The sequence below is a fragment of the Ornithodoros turicata genome, unplaced genomic scaffold (genome assembly GCF_037126465.1).
Source record: "Ornithodoros turicata isolate Travis unplaced genomic scaffold, ASM3712646v1 ctg00000858.1, whole genome shotgun sequence".
NCBI classification, from domain to species: domain Eukaryota; kingdom Metazoa; phylum Arthropoda; class Arachnida; order Ixodida; family Argasidae; genus Ornithodoros; species Ornithodoros turicata.
Window position 1 is genome coordinate 244,360 of NW_026999407.1, and position 26,636 is coordinate 270,995.

General features: G+C 44.6%; 2 protein-coding genes across 2 annotated transcripts in view; both read right to left on the bottom strand.

The window, feature by feature from the left end:
* LOC135375403 (actinia tenebrosa protease inhibitors-like) overlaps positions 1–8,523 on the bottom strand; it is a 30,855-nt gene extending 22,332 nt beyond the window's left edge. The window contains exons 1-3 of the mRNA XM_064608124.1: positions 8,465–8,523; positions 3,363–3,428; positions 1,126–1,302 (exon numbers count right to left, since the gene is read on the bottom strand). Coding sequence (XP_064464194.1) covers positions 1,126–1,252 — 127 coding nt within the window. The 5' untranslated portion in view covers positions 1,253–1,302; positions 3,363–3,428; positions 8,465–8,523. The remainder of the gene's footprint in view (positions 1–1,125; positions 1,303–3,362; positions 3,429–8,464) is intronic.
* An 805-nt stretch (positions 8,524–9,328) lies between these two features.
* Positions 9,329–19,535, bottom strand: LOC135375371 (PI-actitoxin-Aeq3a-like). Its single transcript, XM_064608087.1, has 5 exons — positions 19,479–19,535; positions 15,769–15,822; positions 15,567–15,647; positions 11,161–11,334; positions 9,329–9,339 (listed from the first exon to the last, which is right to left on the bottom strand). Exons 2-5 carry the CDS (start codon positions 15,800–15,802, stop codon positions 9,329–9,331), a joined length of 300 nt encoding a protein of 99 aa, XP_064464157.1. The 5' UTR covers positions 15,803–15,822; positions 19,479–19,535.
* Positions 19,536–26,636: the final 7,101 nt, after the last annotated feature.

Genomic DNA, 26,636 nt, shown 5'->3' on the forward strand with positions numbered 1-26,636 from the left:
GCGGATTTTGGTCATGAAGCGAATTGTCATATTAAGGAGAAACGCACCCTCCGCGGACCGGACACACCGCTGCGCACAACAAAAGCCGACGTGATTATGATTTATTTCCTGAAAAATCTATTAAAAATAACTACGTCAAACAATTTTTTCTAAATGGACAATAGCACCATCAATTGCGGACACGTTATCGACCTTGATCTGCTCAAAAAAATAACGCGGCAACCTGTAGGGGTTCGCTTGCCTCGTTCGGGTAACGCAGCTTTTCATTGCGACTGCCAAAACAAACCTGCTCGGCTTCAGTCCGACCATGCTCACGAGAAAACAGCAGCGCACTCTGACCTGGTCACCGCCTTTCTAAGCACTTGACGCGACGCGGTCATAATAGCGGGAAGATAATGCCTGTGTTCGACCCTACTTGTGACAAAAATCTTGGTCGTTGTCCGATAAACGGATTGTCACATTATCGAGGGGGATTTGCATGCCAGCAGAGCGGTTCCCGAGAACAACGGTCAGGTCAGAAAGCGAGTCTGTCAGATTAACGGGAGTCATATTTACGAGGGTTTACTGTATTGCAATTGATTTCATCTCGGGGAAAAGTGATATATATATATATTTTGTCCTGACGAAGGCGGAGCTTCCGCCGTAACGTAGACAACCCTTTTAGCATTCCAAGTATCTTAAATGTAAATAAATTATCCCTTTTTTCTTACTTCCCGTACCTTCGTAGTCTGTGTTTCAATTTTCATTTCAGCTATATATATATATATATATAGGTATTCAATAAAGACCAGAAGTGGAGACGGTGCTTCTACAGGATAAGTAATAAAAGGGGGACTTTATTAAAAACTAAGAGGGGGTATTCGACGTTTCGACAGCAGCGCTGTCTTCAACAGGAATGGGATACTATGGTGACGCAAAACAATAGATATTTATTATAAATATTATATTATTATAAATATTATATTATTATAGATATTTAACAATAAATTATTTTTCGTGGTCAACCGCATTCGTTTATTTCAACTTATATATATATATATATATATCTTTTTCTTAAAAAATATGTTGGCACTTGGACACCCTGTACACATGCATGCACATATATATACCATCACTCTCACTTACCCCCACATGCCCCCAGACATTCTTCCTCCTTCGCGAAGTTGTTCTCGTTGCCTTGACAACCGCCGTAGATGAAAGTCTTGCAGCTTTGCGCTTCTCGATCGTAGTAAAACCTCGGGAAGTATCCCATGCAGGGTCCTTTATCCGGCTGTAGGTAACACACGGCAACATTGCCCTTTCCTGTGTGCACACCATCATCATAACGATGCATATTGGCACGTATATTGACATTTAATAATATTGACAATACAACTGATATATGTCACATATATGTGTCATATATATGTCACATATATATAGGGTTCCGCGTTTCCGGTTTTTATTTTTGGGCGGATTCGGCGTATGTTTTTCGATGTTTATTGATTTTCACGAAATCGGCGTTTTTCGATGTTTTTTTTTCCGCGTGTACATGTTTTACCCGACAGTTATCGGCGACTAGAAATCACAATCTAATTTCTGCACGATGCTCATTCAACATGGCGTTGTTCGCTGCGGTGGCATTTTATGACAAACGAAAAAAGTAAACGGATATTTTTCACAACCATCGTATTTCTGTATGGTTTTCTGATCTGTATCAACAACGTGCTGGGCATTTGCTGCAATTTATCTCTGTCATGTCCTGGAATGTCCCTTTCGCTGATTTTCGATTAAAACCGAATGAGGGAAAATTTACACGACGTATGTTTTTCGATTAAAACCGAATGAGGGCAAATTTACACGACGTATGTTTTTCGGTGTTTTTCGATTAAAACCGAAAGCGCGGAACCCTACATATATATGTCGCATATGTGGCGCGGGCGCGCGCATGGGCACTAACCAGAAACAACTCAATTGGGAACGGACGTTCTCTGTTTGTCGTCACACATACATGTTCAACGATGAAATATACTTCCTAATCTTACACATTTCGGAATTATGCTGTTTACTCCTCTTAAGGTTCTTCTCTTTCGAACCTCTCATTTACAGTGAACACTCGTTTATTATGACCATGGTCGTTTCCCAAAAATGTTGGTCATAATGCGGAATTGTCATATTATAACGGGGGAGATTTGCGGAGGTTTCACTGCATTGCTCTCCGTGAGTATGGTCGTAAAGAGCGTACGTCAGATTATCGGGGGTCATATTAACGAGGGTTCACTGTACGTAATAATCTACCACGTGTTTCAACTCTTTCATGCGCCGACGGTTCCTGGTCGCCTGGTAACGAGCAACGGTATTTTCAGAGCTAAGAGCACACTCTAACAAAAAAAGGAGTACTTTTACTCCTTTTGGGGAGTAATTGCATTGCCACAAAAATAGTCCCTTTCGGGAGTAAATGCACGCACTGTAAACTGAAAAACACCCTTATGGGTGTAAATGGCTAGTCCTATAACTGACACCTCTTTTTACACCATATGGTCTCAGACCACCCTTTTCAGAGGGTGTATGTTGTGTAAGACACCCTTTGAAAGGGTGCTTTTCCTTGAAAATGCTTTCTTTTGCACCCTTTAAACACCCTTCTAGGAGGGTGTAAAGTTGTTAAACACCCTCCTAAAAGGGTGTTTAAAGGGTGCAAAAGAAGGCATTTTCAAGGAAAAGCACCCTTTCAAAGGGTGTCTTACACAGAATACACCCTCTGAAAAGGGTGTTCTAAGACCATATGGTGTAAAAAGAGGTGTCAGTTATAGGACAAGCCATTTACACCCATAAGGGTGTTTTTCAGTTTACAGTGCGGGAGTAAATGAATGTCACAGAGTGAAGACCGCATTTCACGCGCTGTTGTAAGAGTCCCAGGTACATAATTGGTGCGCATGCATGAAGATACTTTGAAGCAAACCGTCAGCCGTGATATATCGAGTGATATAAAATCTTGCGCCATACTAGGGCACAATTTGCGAAGAAAGATGCGCTAACTGTTTCTTACTCTGTATGTCTGGAAAATTGCTACGTTGTCTGAGTTATACAGCCTTATGTCGTTCAAATTGACCAAGGGTACATATTTATGTAAACTGTCGCATTCAGGAGACCAATCGCGAAGATTAGTGACAATTTGTAGTCCTGGGGAGTAAATGTCGGGACTAAATGTTGGGTTAGGGGACTAAAATGGGGAGTAATTGCAGAGTAGGGGAGTAGAAGCTGCAATTACTCCCCGTTTTACTCCTTTTTTTCTTAGAGTGCACTGGTGTTTCTTGAAGCTACTAATATGGGCCTAAGTGCATTATATCTACGTCGTGTGATAACTACTCTGCTGGGTTACTTACTTTCTGGAGGAGCGATTATACGAGGTGTGAACCGATCGTCTACAGGCACGAGCTTCCTGTACCTGACTGCATAGAGGTTTTGGTTAAACATCAACATGGAGTGAGGTCCAGGTACGAGACAATTCAAGAATATAAACAAATACAAAGAGATGTAAGACAAACGTGCACACAGCATCCACTCACAGGTACACTCTAAGCGAAAAAAGGAGTAAAACGGGGAGTAATTGCAGTTTCTACTCCCCTGGACACAATTACTAAGACTCGGAAGTGGTACACTCTTAGAAATGAACTTCACCACATAGCACGATCCTAGCCAACCATCATCCCGAATGACAACGTTCTCGCCCCTGATTTGTTGAAAACGGGAGGAGGAGCCTATTTTGTGCCGTGCATAATGGGCACAAAATAGGCTCCTCCTCCCGTTTTCAACAAATCTAGGGCGAGAACGTTGTCATTCGGGGTGGTGGTTGGCTAGGATCGTGCTATGTGGTGAAGTTCATTTCTAAGAGTGTAGGTTTGTATTCTATCATCAACAGTCTCAGGTTTTCCCTGAGTGTCTTCGCTGACTATGCAGATTGGCGTCTCCTCAGTTCCCCCCGAAGACATCCCACACTCTAAGAAAAAAAAAAGAGTAAAACGGGAAGTAATCGCAGCTTCTACTCCCCTAGTCTGCCCCCCCCCAATTACTCCCCATTTTAGTCCCCTGACCCGACATTTACTCTCGACATTTACTCCCCAAGACTGCAAATTGTCACTGAACTTCGCGAATGTTCTCCTGAATGCAACAGTCTATGTAAATATGTGCCTTTGGTCAATTTGATGGCATAAGGCAGTATAAATAAACTCAGCCACCATAGCAATTTTCTTCGCAAATTCTGCCCAGTGTATGGCGCAAGATTTTATATCACCCGATATATCACGGTTGGTGGTTTGCTTCAAAGTATTTTCGTGCATGCACACGAATTATGTACCTAGGATTCCTAATTACAACTGCGCGTGAAATACAGTCTCCACTCTGTGACATTCATTTACTCCCGAGCATTTACTCCCGAAAGGGACTATGTTTCACGGCGATGCCTTTAGTCCCCAAGAGGAGTAAAAGTACTCGTTTTTTTTCTTAGAGTGAAGTAGCTCCAAGCTCGTTCCAAAGACTTCCCCTAGAATCCGGCACATGACGCGTACTACCAGCCCTGTTTCCCTCTCCATTCCTAATTCCTTCTCTCTGCATCCATCCACATCTGTGATGTTCATAACACCAGTTGTTTCGCGTTCTTTACGAGGAAATTTAAAAAAAGACTAAGCTATATCTATATACGAAAGCTTAGCGTGGTCTTTTCTCTCTCATTTTCGTTTACCTCTTGTGCTACTTACAAGAGTGTCATTGAAGAATGATGTTCGAAGTACTATCCCACTCTGCGGAATAACGTCGTCATGACCTCCAAAAGTACAGAATACAGACGTTTTTTAAAGGTAGGTGCACTCTAAGGAAAAAAGGACTGATTTTACTCATTTTGGGGAGTAAATGCATTGGCACAAAAAATAGTCCCTTTCGGGAGTAAATGCACGGGAGTAAATGAACGTTACAGAGTGGAGGCTGCATTTCACGCTCTGTTCTAAGAGTGTCAGGAACAAACTTCGTGCGCCTGTACGAAAATACTTCGAATCAGACACCCAACAATGATATGTCGAGCGATATAAAATCTTACGACTTACATATAGGGCACAGTTTGCGAAGAAAGAAGAGCTTTTTCTTACTCTGTAGGAGTGGAAAATTTCTAAGTTGGCTGAGTGATACAGCCTCGTGCCATCAAATTGACCAAGAGCACATATTTACATAGACTGTTGCATTCGGAAGACCATTTGTGAAGTTCAGTGACAATTTGCAGTCCTGGGGAGTAAATGTCGGGGCTAGGGGACTATAAGCTGCCATTACTTCCCCTTTTACTCCTTTTTTTTTTTTGTTAGAGCGTGGAAGCAAAAGGCCCAGGACTGAAGTCGCCGATATTTCGAACGAACAATATATATACACTCTTAAAAAAAGGGTACTTTAACTCCTTTTTCTTGCGACATATATCACTCCCTGTTTGGAGAGTACGTTTACTCCCAAAAAGGGAGTCTCCTCACTCGCTTCGGACCCTTTAACTTCCTACTGGAGAGTAACATTCCTCTCTGAAGAGTCTGAAGCAGGGATTTCCCTACACCCCCCTCAGGGGTGGTGTACACCCTCCCTGCATTTTTGCAACACCCCCCCCCCCCCCCCTGAAATTTCTCAGGTGACCCCACCCAGCTCGGCCACCAACACGTTCTAGTAGTGAGTCCGGCGCAGCGAATTACATCCTGTGCTGTCAAACTTGGGCTGTAGGACCACAGTCATGCAGATGATCGTACCACGCATTTGTCCAAAATCATTTGAAAGTGACTGTGCAATGCATATATTGAGCGTATGTACGAGCACGCAAACTCAATGTGGATCATCAAGAGCCATTTGCGCTCAACTCAACCAAGCGAGGTATTCTAAGGTTTTCACCGTTGATTGCTAAGTGTTCGTTGACAAGATGGTAGTCTCTGATCTTTGTCGGTCGTGTGATTATGCATCTTAATGTTGAAATGCCGTTCACAATGAATCTCTGTTCTAATGTACTGTGTTCTAAAGTACTAACATGTACAAATAAACCGGGAAAGCTGCGCAGATATGTCACCGTTGTGCCACGATTCTTTCCGTGTCTAAGAAAAATTCCGTAAGTGGAATCTTCACAAAGCATCACCCCCCCCCCCCCCCTTGAAAGCTCGGCACCCCCCCCCAGTAGTGAATTTCTGGGGAAATCACTGGTCTGAAGGCAGTGAGGAGACTCCTTTTTGAGAGTAAACTTTCTCTCCAAAAAGGGAGTGATATATGTCGTAAGAAAAAGGAGTTAAAGTACACCCTTTTTTAAAGAGTGTATTATTCCGCAGAACACAAAGTGACTCTGTTTCAATTATCGGCAGCTCCCGAACATTGGCTTCGATCATTGATTTTCGTTGAGTGGTCACATGAATGGACCTCCTTCGCAACTATGCATGGAATGCGAGCTGCACCCGTGACCTAGAACAATGTTTCCCAAACTTTTGGCGGTGACGGACCCCCGGAAGCGATGAGAACCAATTCACAGACCCCCCCCCCCCCCCCCACACACACACACCGTCACAGCCAGTGCATAACCAGCAACCTCGTCAGCTGCTGCGTGCTTTCGATAAAGCTTCAGAAACGATTCCGAATTGGTTTCTTCTTCTTGTTTGTATGTGTATGACGCGGACAAACGTGCATTGCAGGACTTTTCTATCAGAAATTAGAAGCTAGCCGTTGAAGCATGCTTGTAGCAATTTTGGAAGGTCTGGGTGTTTGGAAATCGGGCGTCATGTACGGACGCGTGCTTGTGGGGACGAAAATCCTCACTGAAATGTGAGAGACGGTCGCGGACCCCCACGGACACTCTCGCGGACCCCCAGGGGTCCGCGGACCACACTTTGGGAAACACTGACCTAGAAGACACCGCTGGACATTCTCAGTGCAGTGGACAGAGAGCCTTTTCCGCATCCAGTTTAGGCGCAAGAATATAGGTGGGGGTTTTGTGCTCCTTGCGCGTTGCCAGACAATATTTCGTGTTATCACTGTGATTAGATCATCGTACGGATTTAGAGAAACGGGTAGCAGAGAAGAAAAAGAGCGGGAGACGTTCGATTAGTATGCGCCCTCCACTGTAAGAAAAAAAAAAGGAGTACTTTTACTCTTTTTGAGGACTAAATGCATTGCCACAAAAAATAGTCCCTTTCGGGAGTAAATGTACGGGAACAGGGCCGGTGCTATAAGGGTGTGCGGGGCCTGAGGCAAAGGCACATCGCGGGGCCTGTTTCACACCAGCAGTAATGAAAAGATAAGAGATAAGATTTTCGCAGTGGGAGATTTTAGCAGTACGAGATATGGCAGCAAGAGAGAAGGGTGTGAAATCCTCGGTTATAGCTTGCAGGGTTGGTGAAGTTTTCTTAAAAGTGGGACTTTTTCGCATCACATGACGGAATGGCACATAACACATTCTTCTCTCATTTGCGTGCGATTAAATGCATACTTGATATTTAAAAAAAAAAAGTAATATCTGGTTGAGGGCTTCGTGCGCGGGCCCTAAGGCGGTCGCCTTACTCGCCTACCCCTATCGCCGGCCCTGCATGGGAGTAAATGAATGCTACAGAGTGGAGACTGCATTTCACGCGCTGTTGTAAGAGTCTCAAGTACATAATTCGTGTGCATGCATGAAAATACTTTGAAGCAAACCGTGACATATCGAGTCATATAAAATCTTGCGCCATGCATAGGGCACAATTTGCGAAGAAAGATGCGCTAACTGTTTCTTACTTTGTGTGACTGGAGAATTGCTACGTTGGCTGAGTTATACAGCCTTACGCCCTCCAAATTGACCAAGGGCACATATTTACGTAGACTGTTGCATTCGGGAGACCATTCGTGAAGCTCAGTAACAATTTGCAGTCCTGGAGAGTAAATGTCGGAATTAAACGTCGGGTTAGGGGACTAAAATGGGGAGTAATCGCAGGCTAGGGGAGTAGAAGCTGTGATTATTTCCTGTTTTACTCCTTTCTTTTCTCAGAGTGTATGATGTCTTCAGGGGGAACCGAGCAGACACCAATCTGCATAGCCAGCGAAAACACTCGGGGAAAACCTGAGACTGTTGATGATAGAGTACGAACCTACCACTTCCGAGTCCTAGCTCCAACCAACGAGTGAAATTTCGTCGACACGTATAGTGACGATGCTGTCTCATAGAGATGTTTCCATAAACGGTTGCATTAGGTTCATATACGGTGGTAGATATTATACGCTATTCTATAGGGCGCACAGCAGTACGCCAGAGGCTTTAGGCATCCGCCATTTGCTACACAAAGACGTATGGATGGCTCTCTAACTGTAACTATGTAATTCGACGTACTAGTTGGTACACACTATATATTACGCGGTCAGGTTCTGTCTTTGCAGTTGTATATGCTACACTGCCTACTGACACTCGATGAAAAGATTCGGTGAAGTGATGCTGGAGGTGACGATGGTGACTTACTGTCTTCAGGGTTATACGGGATAGAGCTCCTGTGTTGGACCTGGTCTTGTCCTGAAACATCTGCGGGGATCAGAACAATTCACCTCTGTATTACAGTCAGATTAGATCGAGTAAAATACGTCATTTGCTCGACATCTGGTCGTTTCTTTTTTTTAAGGCAGACTCATGGGATCTATATAACGTTCGGTTCCGGAGAGAGTTGACTGCACTGTCGCAAAATTGTTTTCTTCGCTTTGCTTTTGTTGCGCATCCTAAGAAAGTAATGTAATCGGGGCCATCGTGCAGAACATGCTAGCAAACGACAAAGCCATTATTTTCATTCGCAGGGATCTGGAAGACTGCAGTACGCTTTTCGAATTTGTTGATTGCAAGCAACTCCTGCACTCTAAAAGCTGAACTTCACCGCATAGCACGCTCTGCGCCAACCATTGCCACGAATGATAGGGTTATCGCTTCTGATTCGAAGAGAGAGGGGAGCGTACGCCTTTTTGTGTCAATTTGGATACATGATAATTGACACAAAAAGGCGTACGCCTCCCTCTCTCCTCGAATCAAAAGCGATAACCCTATCATTCGTGGCAATGGTTGGCGCAAAGCGTGCTATGAGGTGAAGTTCAGTTTTTAGAGTGTGGATTGCTACTGTAGGAAATGAAATCATTTTGGCACAAATATTGCGGACGGGCGGGCGGGCCGAGAGAAGCGATTTTGTTGCATCTCCCATAGGCTCCCATGTATTGGAAATTTGACAAACTTTAATTCACCAAAAATCAGTGCATCGAGCCAGGCCTTCAAGTATATGTCATTCCCTAGATAAACTAGAGGGTAACACTCCTGTACCTGTTCCGTGTAGAAATTTTGCGAAGTTTACGAGAACCCTGCGAACGAAAATTCCCCATAGACTTTCTGAAGAAGTGGGGTTGTGGAAAGTAGCGCCACGCTTTCCCTTTCCCGCCTCGACCTTGGAACCACAATGGCGGCCGCCGCATGTGTTGGTATGCTACGGCAGCCATTGTTGCTCCGAGGTCGCGGCGGAAAGGTCAGAGGATGGCGGTACTTTCCCAATCCAGTGTCCTTATGAGAGTCGAACTTCCAGCGCCTCTAGTGTTGAATACCGAATTTTAGAATGGGAGCCACCTCCACGGGTATGACGCCACGAGGGGTCGCGCCACGGTATTTTCGACCAGAGCCATTTATAGAGAGAGTTTGGCCATTGGGAGGAGCCTAACTGAAAGCGCGTCATGCGACGTCACGGCTGAACGACCTCCCTCGTCGTTCTCTATTGTTATCCAGCCGTCAACAGGTCGCAGACGCCATATTGATGCTGATCGTTGTTTACAATCCAAGGAGAGAAGACACGTGCGTACTTCTTGCTTCGAAAGCCTTTCGAACCCTGAACTCTTTGTTTGGCAACAAAGCCCCACTTATCACTGGCGCCAGTGGGTCACAAGCCGATTATTCCTGTAGACTGCATTGAACACGGCCACGAAGGAGTCGACCAGCTGGCGGACAGCATCAATATGGCGCGGACTAGATGGCTGATAAGCGGATTCCGCTCGGATTCAGGCTTTTTGGGCGGTGCAACGACGACTCTGACGTCGAAAATAAGCTCCTCCCATGAGGCGGCAAAAGATCAAAGAATGGCCAAACTCTCCCTATAAATGGCTCTGTTTTCGACCACCAAGAGTGAACTTTCTTGACGCTCGAGCCCCTGGAGTTCAATAAACGAACCCAACCATCAGAGTGAGTTGTTGTGCAGTAGTCTACCTTAGTAGCGATAGCAATGGGTCGTGCTATTTTTCACAGAGTCTGTCCCCGTTACATTTACTTTTTTTTGTGATGCAGAAACGACCAGAAATTTGCAGACCAGACCGAAATGTAGAAATTTGCTAAAATGTATGCGAGTTTCTCTATGGCTTACTGTTTTCGAACGGTGTTGTGCGTCAAAATCGACGTAGCGGTTAATGAGATGACGGTGCCCCTGTGGGTTTTTGGAGATACTAAGCCAAAAAACGACGTTGAATTTGTGGCAGCAAAATATGTAAACGTCACAGGGAACGCACAAATCACAGTAAGCTAATCTTTGAACATCGTCTACTGCAAATGTCGCGGTTTTGCGTCATGTGTTTGCAACTTCAGAAAACCAGGCCAAGGATCACTCGCAGACATGTACAAGATACTCAAAAATGTATTTACGACAAGACAATAAATACTGACGTTAGAATGTAGTTAAGATAGAGTATAAACATATGAAAATTAAAGTAATTAAGATAGAGTACGAAATACTTCAAAGAGTATTTGAAATACAATTAAGATACTATTTATCCTTGAACGCAAGAAGGCACGGGTCACTGGTCAATGCGGCAAGTCGCTGCCATGTGACACGAGTCACCTAAACCCCGCATACTACGCAAGCCGTCCCTGTGTGGTAGGAGTCATCTAAACACAAGTCCCAAAAAAGATGACAAAGAGATACCACATAACTCCACTAAGTATATCTGACCCAGAAGGAAGTAGCAAAGAGCATTGAGTAGAGTACCAAAATACCGCAAACTCTATTTAAAATACTGTATTTTAAATACAATACTCCAAATACCTACAAGTCTCGTCACTCGTATTGCATTGGGGGTAGATACAGTATGACGGTAACTAAGCCTACGAGCTACGCCTAACCCGCTGATAACGACCGAATAACTCACCTCCGCAAGTCTTCTTACATTCGTTGTACGTGTCGAAGTTATTGAGGTTTCCGTAACAACCGCCGTAGATGAACTCCTTGCATTGACCTTGATCCACATCAAAATAATACTTGGGGAAGTATCCTTTACATGGTCCTACATCCTTGGGAAGACGACAGATTTCTGTCGCGTCACCTGTGGACAAACACGTACAGTGGCTGTAATATATCGTTTCGTTCTACATTAGTAACGGGATCTGAGACACTTGATCCCAAGTTATAGATGGTCCCAAGGTATAGATGTATATAGTATATATAGATGTATGTAGTATAGTATAGTAGGGAAAAAAATAGCCGGAGCTCTTTGGCTGCACGTATAGCATATGTTTGTAAGTCAAACGTCGCATTGCCAGTACTGGACAGCTGTTTCGGCCTTCTTGGGCCTCATCAGCTATCATCAACATATGCTATACGTGCAGCCAAAGAGCTCCGGCTATTTTTTTTTTCCTAGTATACTTCACTGGCTTTGCACTGGGCTTTCAGTAGTGACTTAGCTCACCCTGACGGAAGGAATCATGTGTTACGTGACCTTCTGACGCCATCCGCTCAAACGTTGCCTGCCTGCGTACTGCTGATGAGGCCCAAGAAGACCGAAACAGCTGTCCAGTATTGGCATGGCGACGTTTGACTTACAAACATATTATAGTATAGTATATAGTATATATAGTATAGATAGGTCCCAAGGGATAGATGTAAAACATGGCATCTGTGTGAACCCACAATGCAATAAGTTTTGGAGCAGAGGGAGTAAAAACTCGCTCGGATGTCACGGAAACCACGTTTGCCAGTGCGGTGGCCGCGGTGTGATATGACCACCTCATGATGACTAATCAAAATGGCTGAGTCTCTTGCTCATGTGACGCTCCAAGCGCCTGCAACTCTCAAGCTATAGCGTGTGAAAAAATAATTCATGTTCACTCAAAACTCTGGCATGCAGAGCATCACGTAATAAGCGTGTTGTGATGAACCACGCTTATGAACGTCTTACAAAGCGTTATTACCACACCATTAAGCAACCTACGTCGTGTTTTCATAATGCTAATTCAAGTAATCGCATTGTATGCTCTCCGACTGTTTTTTTTTTCAGGTGACGTCAAGTATCATAAGATTATTTTAAAAATTTGGAAACTATGACGTTACAATGATAATGATAATCCATGGCCTTGCGTCCCGAGACAACTACATGATCATGAGCGACGTCACAGCAGTCGGGTCTGCTGATTACTTTTTCCCGCCTGGGGGTCGTTTAAACGGTTAACGATTGTTTAGTTACATGCTTAATAGGAGTAACTTTCTTCATCTACACTCTTAAAAATGAACTTCACCACATAGCACGCTCCTAGCCAACCACCATCCCGAATGACGACGTTCTCGCCCCTGATTTGTTGAAAACGGGAGGAGGAGCCTATTTCGTGCTGTGCATAATTGCAACAAAATAGGCTCCTCCTCCCGTTTTCAACAAATCTAGGGCGAGAACGTTGTCATTCGGGGTGATGGTTGGCTAGTAGCGTGCTATGTGGTGAAGTTCATTTTTAAGAGTGTACGCTACGTAATTCTGTTCACAAGTTCTTGTTCAATGCTTCACCCTCATAACGTGCGCAGCATTAATAAACATGCGCACTCTTTCCGAATGCGGGCAAGTAGACTTCATCTGGAGCTTTGCAGTACCAAATCAGACGCCAACGTGAAGGTACACATAACGTCATCTGCTCTACACTCATAAACTCAACATCACTACATTGCATGCTCCTAGCCAACCATCATCCCGGACGACAGCGTTCGAGTCCCTGATTTGTTGAGAACAGGAGGCGGGGCATATTTTGTACAACTATGCCCGTACCTAATAGGCTCGGCCTCCGGGGTAACCGCGATAGCATTGATTGGATACGACATTATCGGATTCATCTATAGAAAAGGTGTCACAGCTAACAAGTTAAAATCCCTGTTTGGTGCCGACACAGTCGGCGGGCTATAGCTTGGTAGAGTTCATAGCTCCTGTAACATGCGCCGAAAGCTCAGCGCACGGCACACCGTATTTAAAGCCCCTCGCGAGAGCGTGTCAAAAAGGAAATTCTACCCTGTCACCAACTGGCTGGGTTCTCGGCTGAGATGAAACCCGTGACCTTGGGATCAGTAGGCGCACTCGTTGCAAACCGCGTGCAATATGACGCCCGTCTGGCAACTTTGTTCCTGAAGTGTTACTCGCGGCGTCACCTTACTACTGTTGTCACCTCACTGACTGCTGGAATAGGGTTTGGTTTCTACGTAGGGCGCTGAAGGCGGACTGGTGCTCGCTCCGTTGCTAGGAGACAAAACTACTGAGCTCACGGTGACGTCACCCCATCTTGGAGAGTTCGAAACTATCAACTTTTACCGATCCTTTGGAAAATTCGTAGAGCCGCGTAATGCTCTGTTGGCATTGAAATCTTTTTCGTGCTTAATCATCCGCAGGTGTTCATTGATATTATGAAAGGGAAGAAGTCGTGTATGTAAGACCGGCACGTCATTTTGGTTCCCCCCCCCCCCCATTCGCAGATGTGAGGCTGATGGGCATCGTCGATCGATCTTTTGTGCGATTTTTTGTGCAACATAAAGAGTTGGGGAAATCTTTCCGTCGTTTAGGCGAGAGCCAGGGGCGCCGGAACAGGGGGAGCGACGGCTCCCCCTCATTTACAGATGAGGTAGCACGGCTCCCCCAGATATGTAAATTATGTTTGTAATTATATTAACATTATCTTCTCACTGACATATTCATAGACATTACTTTAGCAATGTTAGTTTAGGTCTGCTGTACAAGTATGCGCATGTCGTAGTTTCCTGGAGCACGTTTTCAATTTGTGTACCACCCCTGTATTGCCTGCATGAGCCCTCAAGGAAAATAAATGATGATGATGATGATATAGCATTTTTTTTCGCTCCCCCAGTGAAAAAATAGTTCCGACGCCACTGGCGAGAGCTAAGTTTTGAACAGGTTAATACGCAAGCAAAGGGTTAAGGCCTAGATTTCGCGCATATCCTGACAGAATGCCGTGCACACCGTACTATGCGGGAAACTCATCTTCCCCACGCCAGGTCTGGCATATACTGACGGACGTCCTCTTCCCCGAAGGTTCTAATGCGGAGCGACTTTCAAAAACTCGCGGCCTCGTGCGCTTTCTTCACGAAACGGACCTCGCGGAAAAGACCACTCTATTCGCGGCGAGACCCTCACTAGGGGCGCCACTGTGCCGTCTCTTGGTGGGGATCCCCGTTTCGGTTTCGTTTCTGTTACTTACAGTAAAAACTGTCATATTGGAATAAAAATGCGATTTACTTGGAACACATATGTCGTTTTCTTCATGAACCACCAGGAAATATCAATGCTGGACAGAACCTAACACGTGCAATGCCTTTATACGCAATGCAATGTGAGAATACTGCCCGGGGACATCCCCACGACAAGGTTCGTTCAGTGAACACCAGGGGGCGACTCCCAAACTTCTCGGCCAGAGCCGTATATAGAGAGAGTTTGGCCATCTTTTGATCTTTTGCCGCTTCACGGGCGGAGCCTGTTTTGACGTCAGAGTCGGTGTTGCACCGCCCAAAAAGCGTGAATCCAAGCGAAATCCGCTTATCAGCCAGCAGGTAGGCGCCATCTTGATGCAGTTCACCGGCTGGTCGGCATGTACTTTTGTCGAGCTCAATGTAATCTCCCAGAGTCGCCGGCTTATGGCCCACAGGCGCCTGTGAAATGGGGGCTTTGTTACCAAACTGAAAGGATTCAAGGACGAAGGGGTCTCGAAGGACGCGATACGCACGTGTCTTCCCCCTTGCATCGTGACCAACGCTTTGCATCAACATGGCGTCGGCGACCGGTTGACGACTGGACAACAATAGAGCACAGCGAGGGAGGTCGTTCAGCCGTGACGTCGCATGACGCGGTTCAAGTTAGGCTCCTCCTAATGGCCAAACTCTCTCTATAAACGGCTCTGTTCTCGGCGCCAATAGTGCACCTCTCATCTACAGTGTGCCTCCGTCCCATCAGTATCGGTCATCCTGCTTATGCATCACTTTAAAATACTCAACTCCCCTCTCCCCTTTCCTTCTTTTGTGGGGGGAGGGGGGGGGGCTATAGTAGCCGTGACGATGCACATTTGAGTGCGGCCAACAACGGCAGGCTACCTCGTCACCCCCTATATTTCCATTCTGAAAACGTGATAGAAGATATGTAGAGGGCGCTGTTCTTTTTCTTTTTCTTTTTTGTTTTTTGTCTGAGCGACGCCCTTTGGGTTCATGAGAGGCTATAGACAGAACGTTGACAAATGCAAGCGGAAATTCGATTGTGTGGATTGTTAGGCACTGTTGTTCTTTAGACTAAGGGAATCTCACCTCCGTCAGCGTGCGTGCGTGCCATGCGCAGTTGGTCAATGTAGCTGTATTCGTAGGCTACGGAAGCCTGGACCGCAACGCCTGCAGAACAAAAGTCAATTTTATATTTTAATATAACTTCACATTTTAATATATTAATAATATTTTAATATAAAAGATATTTTATTGTGCATTAATTCGAGTGTTGAGAGCAACCACTCACATATTGCGACCAGGAACGACAGCACACACTTCATTGTTCCTCACTTGTGTTTCTCTGGAGTCACAAAGGGATTAAATGGTTATTTCGTAATACACATTACGTTACAGTAAGCGCAGTACTGTGTTCGTTCCAGCAGCCCCACGTTTCATTCTGTCTCGATATATGCGGGGGAAAAAATGTGACGTAAAAATCGCAAAATGTGAAACACACACAAGTAACTATTGAATGTTGCGGCGGCGGCGCATTTCGACCCAGTATTCAAATACATCACCTAAAAACTGGGAGTTCCGCGCAACTGAAAACGTATATAGGGTGTCTCGCGTAACGTGTCACAAAATTATATTTAAAAATCTAACCGTCGGAAAATTGTGCTGTCAACGGAATTCGCCTTCACAGAGTTTTTGCCATCGTGTGAGAACACTTCTATGAATTTTTCGACACGAGAAATTAAATTTTCCCAATCATAAAGTCCGGAAATTGCCTAGTCAAACTCCCATTTTTTTCGACAGATTCGGGAAGCACGGGTCGTATTTATCCCACCACGGCAAAATTGATTTCGTGGCACGAAATTAAGGAACGGAAAAAAAAATTGGGAAAATATCAAATTTTCCTCAAATATCAATATCCTCGCAAATTGGAGCTCGACTTTCGCATCCCGCCAGAGCACTCCAGGAAGCGACGCATAAAAAAACAGTCGTCCGACCCCTTTAATAATTCCAGTCTCAACGCCCTCATGTTATGGTGATTGATAACAGGATTGTGGTCTGTTTCACTCTTCCTCTTTACCGATTATGTTTGCTTATTTCTTCCTGCTTTCTTCGCAGAGGGTGGGCCCTTGGGCGGAGCTTGTATCCGCGGCAAAGCAAAGGCCGCAAGAGCGCCCAACTTGCGATAGGATTTGCGGGCGTTCTTCGGGTAGCAATTTTTCTCTGAAAAACGTGCGCAAAGTCAACTAATTTTGACTGCGATGCGCTATATTCCAGACATGGCCTTTCCAATTCCGGCAGAAAAACGTGTCCTTTCCTTGGCATTTTTCAGAAATTAATTAGCGAAATTGCACTAATTAATTAATTGCACTAACGAAAGTCATTACAGTAGGTGGCAAAATGCCTTCAGGAGTCTCATAAAGCAATTCCCACGCTTTTATCCCGTTTTTTTTTTTTTTTCCTGATTTTTCGACACTTTCTCGCCGGACACCCTGTATAACAGGAGAGCTGCGTACGACGTATAATTTTTGTACCAAGCCCTCAAGCGATACGTCGATTGCCCAGACCTGCTTTCTTGCCCACGATTTTTGTACGCCGCAGTGACTGGCGTTTATCGGCACAAAAAAAAAAAAAAACAACCAACGACATACAGCAGTGACGTAGGGAGAGGGGGGAGGGTGTTACGGAGTTGAAATTCTCGCCCAAAATCATACCTTTAGTAGTGCATTTGGGAGAGAGAAGTGAGGGTGAGATCCCCCCTTCCCCACGTAAGAACCCCGTAGATACCCTCCCGAAATTCTTTTTCTCGTTACGTCACTGCCATAGAGAGCATACCTGGGTAGCAAAGTCGTTACTGTAATCTCATTACAGTAATGAATTACCTGTTTGGGTACTTTGTAATGTAATGCATTACTTTTGACATTGTGTAATTTGTAATGTAATTGAATAACATTTGGGCAGTAATTTTAAGGATATTACACATTGCTCTTAGAAGAAAAGAAAAGAGTCTGTTTTCTATGTTGGCACTTGGCAGAAGGAGATTGCCAACTGGCCAGTTGAAACAATTCCAACTCCCACAATGAATTTCCACATCCTCAACATCGTTACGATTAAGCTTGCAGTAATGACTGTGTAACGTCATTACTTTTTCGTAGTAATTGTAATGTAATTTCATTACATTTCAGTTGCAGTAATGAGTAATGTAATTTAATTACATTTTAAAAGTAATTTACCCAGGTATGATACAGAGTACACCGTGATAGGAACGCGAATAAACAAGTACTGTACTTCCACCACAAGAGGATGACACAGAAGTAATTGTTGACACCATGTTTTCTTTCAATAAAACGGTTAAGTAGGTCAGTAAGATGTACCATACGAAGTAATTCACACCACAGAGTCAAAATTACCGCGGAAATTGAATTTAAAGTACGCCGCATAAAAGCGACCGTGCGCAATTAACGGTGGTGAAGAGCAGTATTGCAGTATTTTGTGCCATTATGCACGGCACAAAATAGGCTCCTCCTCCCGTTTTCAACAAATCTAGGGCGAGAACGTTGTCATTCGGGATGGTGGTTGGCTAGGAGCGTGCTATGCGGTGAAGTTCATTTTTAAGAGTGTACCAGCCTGTGATCTGCCTGGGACCTCGCGCTGACGCTATAAGGAGAACGCTCGCTGATTGGCCTAGAGATAAGTTGTCTGCTACTCCACTGTTGGGGTTCCGAAAAAGCCTTCCTCCTCGCACGATAGTGATCCAGCCGCTCCTTCTATCCTCAATTCTCCGGGATAACTGGCAAAACTGGTTTACGGCGGCAAAGGGACAAGGCACTGACCCCTCCCCCCCCACCCCCACGCCTACCGGGGAACCAGAACGAGTTCTCCTTATAACGTCATCGATGACGTGGCATCATGCCTCCTCGTCCTTGTTATACCAGGAGCAACAACTTAAGGGTGAACGCGCCGAACCATGTTTATGCTAGTTTTTCTCTGGGAAACAAACTGCACGCATCAAAACCTTTCGCGCTATTCGGTATAATGACACACACTTTCATCGCACGTCTTAATCTGATTTTGTGTGTGTGTGTGTGTGGTCCTCTGTACTCCTTTAAGGCGGAGATTTGGCGAAGTTAGTACATTACTAAGTAAAAAGAGCGCAGAGGCGGGACACGAAGAAGAAACAAGTGCACACACACTATAGCAACTGCAGCTTTACTTCCCCAAAGGGGGCCAAAACCGAAAAGGAAAGAAGAACATGAAAGGAGGAAAATCAAGAACACACTTGAAGAGAGATTAGTTATTATACCCCTGTCACACGGGCACTTTCGATCCGCATTGAGCTAATGCTCGCCGAGCTCAATGCGGATCCGGCGCTGCAACACGGACACGTTCGAGTAGGATCCAACTCCGATCCTGCTTAACCCGATCCAGTTTGTTAAACGGGATTGAGATTCTCAAGATAGCTTGAAGACCGCCATTGCATCCTCGAACTCAGCGAATTTGTAGCATTGAACAGAAACATTTCATTCACTTGCAAATGTTCCTATACAAGCCCATGGAATTTCACGGTTACGGTTTTAATGTACGTATGACGGGCGAGTGCGTTTGCTAATTTGTTTAATCTCGACCACTCTCGACACCACGCTGTACAGTGTCACCAAATATGTTCGCGTACATGGCCGACCCTGGTCGACGTTTTCAAGCCCGTACCTGGCCCGCGCCCGGCGGCTGAAACTCGAGCGCAGCCCAGACCCGCATAAAACACGCAAAGCGCGGGCCGGGGCCGGACTTACCCGAAAACCCGAGCCCGGCCCTGCAATGCTCTTGTCCTAATCCACCTCGTCCCATCGCTGTGCTGCCGTTACGATATGACCTACATAGCGTACATTCGTCTGTGACAATTCTTTTTACACGGTTACTGGGACACCTCGTACACGACGATTTCCTCGTTGCTAAGTGTAATAAATAGCAACAACAACAATAATAATGTGAGCACAAAATACTTACCTTTCGGGGAAGCTGCAAGGGAACGACCGAAGCCACTCAAGGCGTAGAGGCTTCTTATGTATCCTACCGTTCGCGCTGATCAGGAAGAATTTCCTCGACGCAAGCAAGATGAATCTGATTACAAGGAGAGCTCGGACGACACAGGACAGCTCACTGTTGAAGTGTTTCTTTTCTTTGTACGTTCGAGTGCAAGACTCTTTGAACATTGTCCAAAAACCACGAGAGACAGTTAGCGACAGTTAGAGCGAGTTAAAAGATTTCCAACTCCCACAACGAATTTCCACATCTTCAACATCGTTACGATCAAGCTCGCAGGAGTGACTCTGTAACGCCATTACTCTTTCGCAGTACAATCAAACTCCTTTACAACGAAGCTCAGGGGACAGCAAAAAAAATTCGCAGTAAAGGTATTTTCGTTAAAAAGGATGTCCATTATTGGACCTATAGGCTCCAGCGGGACCGCAAAAAAAATTTGCTCTAGTGGTATTTTCGTTAAAAAGGTGTTCGCTATAAAGGAGTTTGACTGTAATTGTAATGTAATTTCATTGCATTTCAGTTGCAGTAATGTAATTTGATTGCATTTCAGAAGTAATTTACCCAGGTATGATCGTAACCAGCGTTTGAAACATACGTACGGAGTAAAGATGGGACGAATCCAGAATTTTGCGAATTTATTCTTTAAAAAGAGTTTAAAAAGCAAAGAAAAAAAATAACATCTGTCGAAAACTGTTTTGAAACAGAATAAGATACGTTTGTTTGATGAAAAAACAAAACAAAAAAACACCAGTTTCGGGAGAAAATATATCTATATATTTAACGTATTCACATAACATATTTGACATATTGTTCATCGAGTACAAGAAATACATTAATTCTCGAGTCTGAATAATTTCCACAATGGTAAAGCAACAATTAATAGCAAAACCATATTACTTTTAAACTTGTAATGTTACAGTTCCAGAGAGCAATGTAAACAAAGAAACAAGAAGACACCCGTCGGCCAATGAGAGGCTTTCGGCGGACTCCGGAGAATTCCTCCAATTTGAAAAAGAAACGAATAAACGTAACGATAACGATAAACGATGCTTTATTGCAACTTCCAGATAACGAACACAATCAGGGGGAAGCCAAAAAGCAGCACGAGACTGCTTGACAAGGGCATTACCCCTTTAATCGTCGCGACGGCATCCAGCGAATGAACAAAATCATCTATGTAGTGTGAAATATAGAACGCTATTTTAAAACTAACCTTTAAACTACCTAATCAATACGTAGTCGGTGGATTCGAAAGATTCACTCTTAAAAATGAACTTCACCGCATAGCACGCTCCTGTCCAACCATTATCTCGAATGATATCGTTATGTGCCCTGATTTGTTGAAAACGGTAGGCGTACGCCTTTTTTGTGACACTTATGCTGTTCATAATTGTCACAGAAAAGGCTTAAGCCTCCCGTTTTCCACAAATCAGGGCACATAACGATATCATTCGAGATTATGGTTGGCTAAGAACGTGCTATGCGGTGAAATTCAATTTTAAGAGTGTTCGATTCGCCTTTTTAAGGACAGTGGGATTCGGATTTGGGAATCTCGAATCCCTGCCTAGGATTCGTATAGATTCGGTTGACACATCCCTAGTACTGAGTTAGATCATTTGTCCAACAATTATGTCAGCATATTTGTCTCGTACTTCACGATGTAGGACAGTTTCCTTGACGCGATGCACGTTGGACCGCAATGCAATCCCTACTTACACCAAATTGTTTTTTTTTTTTTTTTTTCACCGGAACGTCTTAGACTGCGGGTTCGAATCGATATCTTTTTTTCATTGTTATTTGTATTCTGTTATCCTTTCGACACGATTTTATGTCATAGAATTCTCATAATAACTAGAAACCAAGCCAGCGATGGGGGTCTCTCAACATGGGAGCCGCCATGATCGATACGGTAGGCCTAGCGTCTTACGAACGGTGTCTCCTACGAGTTCTGTGCGCCGTTCTTTCATGTCGCAGCACAAGGTTTAAACCGTACAATGCTCATTCCCTGCGGAATCATAGCGCACAGGTGATGGCAGACAAAACAAACACACTTCGCAGACGGCATGGCACACGGAACCCAGCGGAAGCGACTTGCATTGGATTGGATACTATTGCGGCGAACGCACCTGCGATCTTCACACGTGGAAAGGCTGTGGCAAATCCGGCCGAATCCAAAATATCGATCACGGCGCCTCCCTGGCTTGGACATTGGGAGAGGGTGTTGCCCTCGTAGAACTCCTTTGCTCTCTCTCATCACTCTCTCTCCCAGCTTTTCTTCTAGCCTCTCTCCTTATGATTTCTATGTTTTATGCAGAGGTGGGAGAAATCCAAAATTTATCCAATCCGAGTCCGAATTCGAATCCAAGGAAGGTGCTACGAATCTTACGAATCCTTTCTTTAAAAAGAGTTTAAGAAGCCAGGAAAAAAACACTTCTAGTGAAAAGTGTTTTGAAGCAGAATATGATACATTTCTTTAATGAAAAACAAATTCAATAATGCTTCAGTTTCAGGAGAAAATATACTTGAAATATACATTAATTGTACTATGGTGTAACTTATGTTGTAATAAAATGAGTTGAGTTGAAAAGTTGGAACCCGAGAAAGGGACAGAGGAGGGACGACACGACACGTTCTCGAATCTCGAGGTTACGAAAGTCACGAAAGTACGAAGATCACGAAACGAATCTCGAACGTTTCGAGAACGTGTCGTGTCGTCCCTCCTCTGTCCCTTTCTCGGGTTCCAATTTTTCACCATGTACCAGCTGGCCTGCACCCTTGCCCTTTTGCCATCAGAGTTGAGTTGAGTTGAGGTACTCATATTGTTTTTCTTAAACGTAATGTATTTAACACGTTGTTCATCGTCTTCAAGAAATGCATAAATTCTCGAGCCTGAATCGTTTCCATAAAAATAAGCAACAATCAAAAGCAAAACCAGATTATTTTTAAACTTGCAATGTAACAGTTCCTGCCTGAACTCTTTCGGCCCAGAGCTCCGTGAACGAACAAACAAGAAAACCTGTCGGCCGATTAGGCTTTCGGCGGACTTCGCAGGCGGCAATTATTTGAAAAAGAAACGAACAAACATGGGCTGTGGATTCGAAAGATTCGATTCGCCTTTTTAAGGACGGTGGGATTATAGGATTCGCAAATCTCGAATCCCTGCCTAGGATTCGAGGATTAGTGGATACGGTTGGCACACCCCAATTTTTGTGTTTCGAGAATAATTATCAATATCATATCATTATATTATGGGCCCGTCGTTCGGCCCGTGTTCGATGCTTGGTGTTCCGTTTTCTTTTCTTTTCTTTTTTTTTTCTTTCTGCTTTAACGAGGGGTCTTTGATTAGCTCACGAACGAATGTCGCGTGATTCAGAGGGATCCACGAAAACGTTTGTCTACACTGTAAACTGAAAAACACCCTTATGAGTGTGAGTCACTTGTCCTATAACTTACACCGTTTTTTACACTGATGGTCTGGAACACCCTTTGAAGATGGTGTATTCTGGGTAAAACACCCCTTCAAAGAGTGCTTTTCCTTAAAAATGCCGTCTTTTGCACCCTTTATCACACTCTTAAAAATGAACTTCCCTGCATGGCACGCTCCTAGCCAACCATCATCTCGAATGATATAGCTGTCTGCCCTGATTTGTTGAAAACGAGAGGCGATAATTGTCACAGAAAAGGCGTACGCCTCCGGTTTTCAAGAAATCAGGGCAGATAACGATATCATTTCAGATGATTGTTGACTAGGAGCGTGCTATGCGGGGAAGTTCATTTCCCTTTTAGGAGGGTGTTTAACAATCTTACACCCTCCTAAAGGGCGTTTAAAGGGTGCAAAAGAAGGCATTTCCAAGGAAAAGCATCCTTTCAAAAGGGTGTTTTACACAGAATACACCCTCTAAAAGGGGTGTTCCAGTCCATACGGTGTAAAAAGTTCAAAAGTTCAAGTCAAAGTCAAGTCAAGTCAAGTCAAGTCAACAGTTCAAAGTCCTTAAGCGCCATCTTTCGCTTAATCCTCATACTATCAGCTTTCTCCCATTACGCCCCTGCGAAAATGTAATATACGATATCGTTCTCCTTGTTGCCATTTACAAGCCATTTACACCCATAAGGGTGTTCTTCAGTTTACAATGTACAGTGAAAGACACAGATATTGTTTCGCTGACATTCAGCCTCATGCAGGCTATACAGCAACGTCGGATAAACTGCTGCCACGTTTGCGAGAAAAAAAAAAAGTGCGTCCACTTTATGAGTATAAGTGGCCGCCCTGGAAATTTCTTTTGTACCATTATTGACTCACTCGCTCGGAACAGATAAGAGGGGTGAAGACTACGCACTCTCGCGTCGTCAGGTGCTTGGGTCATCGTTATTGACACCGTTGTGTAGGAAGCACTTGAGCTGGAGGGCCATCTACAGGGTTATTCTAGCAAACGTTACACATTGCGATCGCACTGTAAAAATAGAAGACCACGTTTGACCCCCATGCGAAACTCTGCAGACTGATAGCCATTTATCTGAAGTTTCATTCTAATTTTTTGTAAGCGCTATAGTCATGTAGGAAGAAAATTAAAAATAAAGCAAAATCTGGCCCCACGCGTTTTCGATGGCCTATCCCCCACAAACACCGCCATTTTTTCTTGTGTCTGTTTCACATTCCCATCACTTCACACAGGTAGCGCCAGTGGCGTAGCCACGGGGGGGGGGGATAGGGGGCTCGAGCCCCCCCTACCTGCCACGGACCGACCCACTCAAACCGTGCAAATCCGAAGAGAAAATGTATGGGGGGGGGGGGGACCATGCAGTGTGACGATCACGTAAGTTCTTACAGTGCATGGCGTCTATCTAAGCAGAACTCTTGAATGGTCTTCAAGGTATGAGCTTTTCAAAATACTTCAAATCTCGTGACACCACCTCATTGGACATGACAGCCTATACATGTAATCGTATTGTGAACGTCCAAATCAATTATTTTCATTCTGTTTTTCGTTTTTTTTTTTCGACCGCGTTTTGCGGTGTGCACAAGTATTGTGTGTTGTCGCGCCCAGGATCAGGGGGGGGGGGGGAGCTTTCGTATCGAGCCCCCGCTACGTTGGCTGTCTGGCTACGCCACTGGGTAGCGCTGCCTACAACGATGTGGCATGCCGATTCCGACGTTATGCACCAATCCTCTTGTTCCAGTCTTGTTCTGTATGCTGATGTCACCTTTGTGTGGTGAAATGAAAATGAAGCGCACACAGCAGAAAATGGCGGCTTTTGAGTGAGGCCATAGAAAATGCATAGAGTGAAATTTCGCTCGATTTTTAATTTTTCTTCTACAGGACCGTAATGCTCAGAAAAAAAATCAAACAAAACGTCAGACAAATGGTTACCAGTTTGCAAAGTTTGGTGTTGGATATAAACCCCGTCTTCTATTTTTACGATGCGATGAAAATGTGTAGCGTTTCCGAGACTAACCCTGTACTCAGCACATGGAGAAAGTGCTCTCTGGTTTCTAACACGTCTCGGGCATTGTATCGTTTGAATTCGTCACGTTTATTTATTTTAGTTTATTTATTTCGTTCATACGTAACATGAACGCCGAGTGTCCGGCAAAAAGCAGCTTAGCTGCTTGACTAAGGCCGTGCGCCCGGTTGCAGTGCAGCAGTTGCGATAAGCTAAGAAGGAAAAATATATAAAAGAACAGAATATTGTACACATCAGGTCATGCATAATACATTGGCTTCAAGAACTTCAAAAACAAAAACTAAACAAAACAGGTCATGAAGAGCAACAAGGCACACTGTTAAAGCAGAACTTCGCCACAAACCCCGCTCCTAGCCAACCATCATTACTAATTGTATCATTCTGTGCATTGATTTGTCGAAAATGGGAGGAGGCGCCTATCTGGGACAGATTATCTTGTCCCAGATAGGCGCCTCCCCCCTGTTTTGAACAAATCATGACACAGAATGATATCATTCGGAATGGTGGTTGGCTAGGAGCGTGCTTTGTGGTGAAGTTCTGTTTTAACAGTGTAACAACAAGTAACGATCGCTATTTTTTTTCATTACAAAGGCTGCCCCTCGTATTACACTCCCAGAAAAAAGGGTGTGAAAAGGTGGAAACCTCTATAGTTACCACCTACACTCTTAAAAATGAACTTCACCACATAGCACGCTCCTAGCCAACCACCATCCCGAATGACAACGTTCTCGCCCCTGATTTGTTGAAAACGGGAGGAGGAGCCTATTTTGTGCTCATTATGCACGGCACAAAATAGGCTCCTCCTCCCGTTTTCAACAAATCTAGGGCGAGAACGTTGTCATTCGGGATGATGGTTGGCTAGGAGCGGGCTATGTGGTGAAGTTCATTTTTAAGAGTCGCTTTGGTTTCATTACAAAGGCTGCCCCTCGTATTACACTCCCAGAAAAAAGGGTGTGAAAAAGTGGTAACTTCTATGGTTACCACCTAGGTCAACATAGCGTCTTATAAACGGCGTAAAAGTGTGGTAAAATCAATTATCATATATCCAAATCGCTACAAAAAAGCGTACACCCCCCGCGCTCACCGAATCAGATGTGGTAACCCTATCATTCGTGGCAGAGAGTGAGGTAGAACTTTGCACCCTTTTAGGCACAACCTATGCGACAAATATTAGCTCCTGAATGGTATAACTGCCCCACCCTTTTTTCTGAGAGTAGACGACGGAGACTGTAGTAGTTTAGCAGAGCTGAGCGGCGGGTGCGGGTATACCCGCGTTACCCTCACATCGTCGCGATATGCGGGTAGCGGGTAAAATGCGACCGCGGGTAATGCCCGCATTACACTCTTAAGAATGAACTTGACCGCATAGCACGCTCCTAGCCAATCATATAACCTCGAATGATATCGTTATCTGCCCTGGGGGCTTAATCGCTTCATCGTCGTTACGTCGTTACAAGCTAACGAGTGGCGGGAAATTCAAAAAGGCGGGCGGGAAATTTAAAAAGGTGCCCACGTGATAAAACACGTGCACGGCGCTCTTCGCGCGATACAAAAAGGCCGTGGTTCACGTCACGCGGAATGTGTCACGTGCCCACCTTTTTGAATTTCCCGCCACTCGTTAGCTTGTAACGACCGTAACGACGATGAAGCGATTAAGCC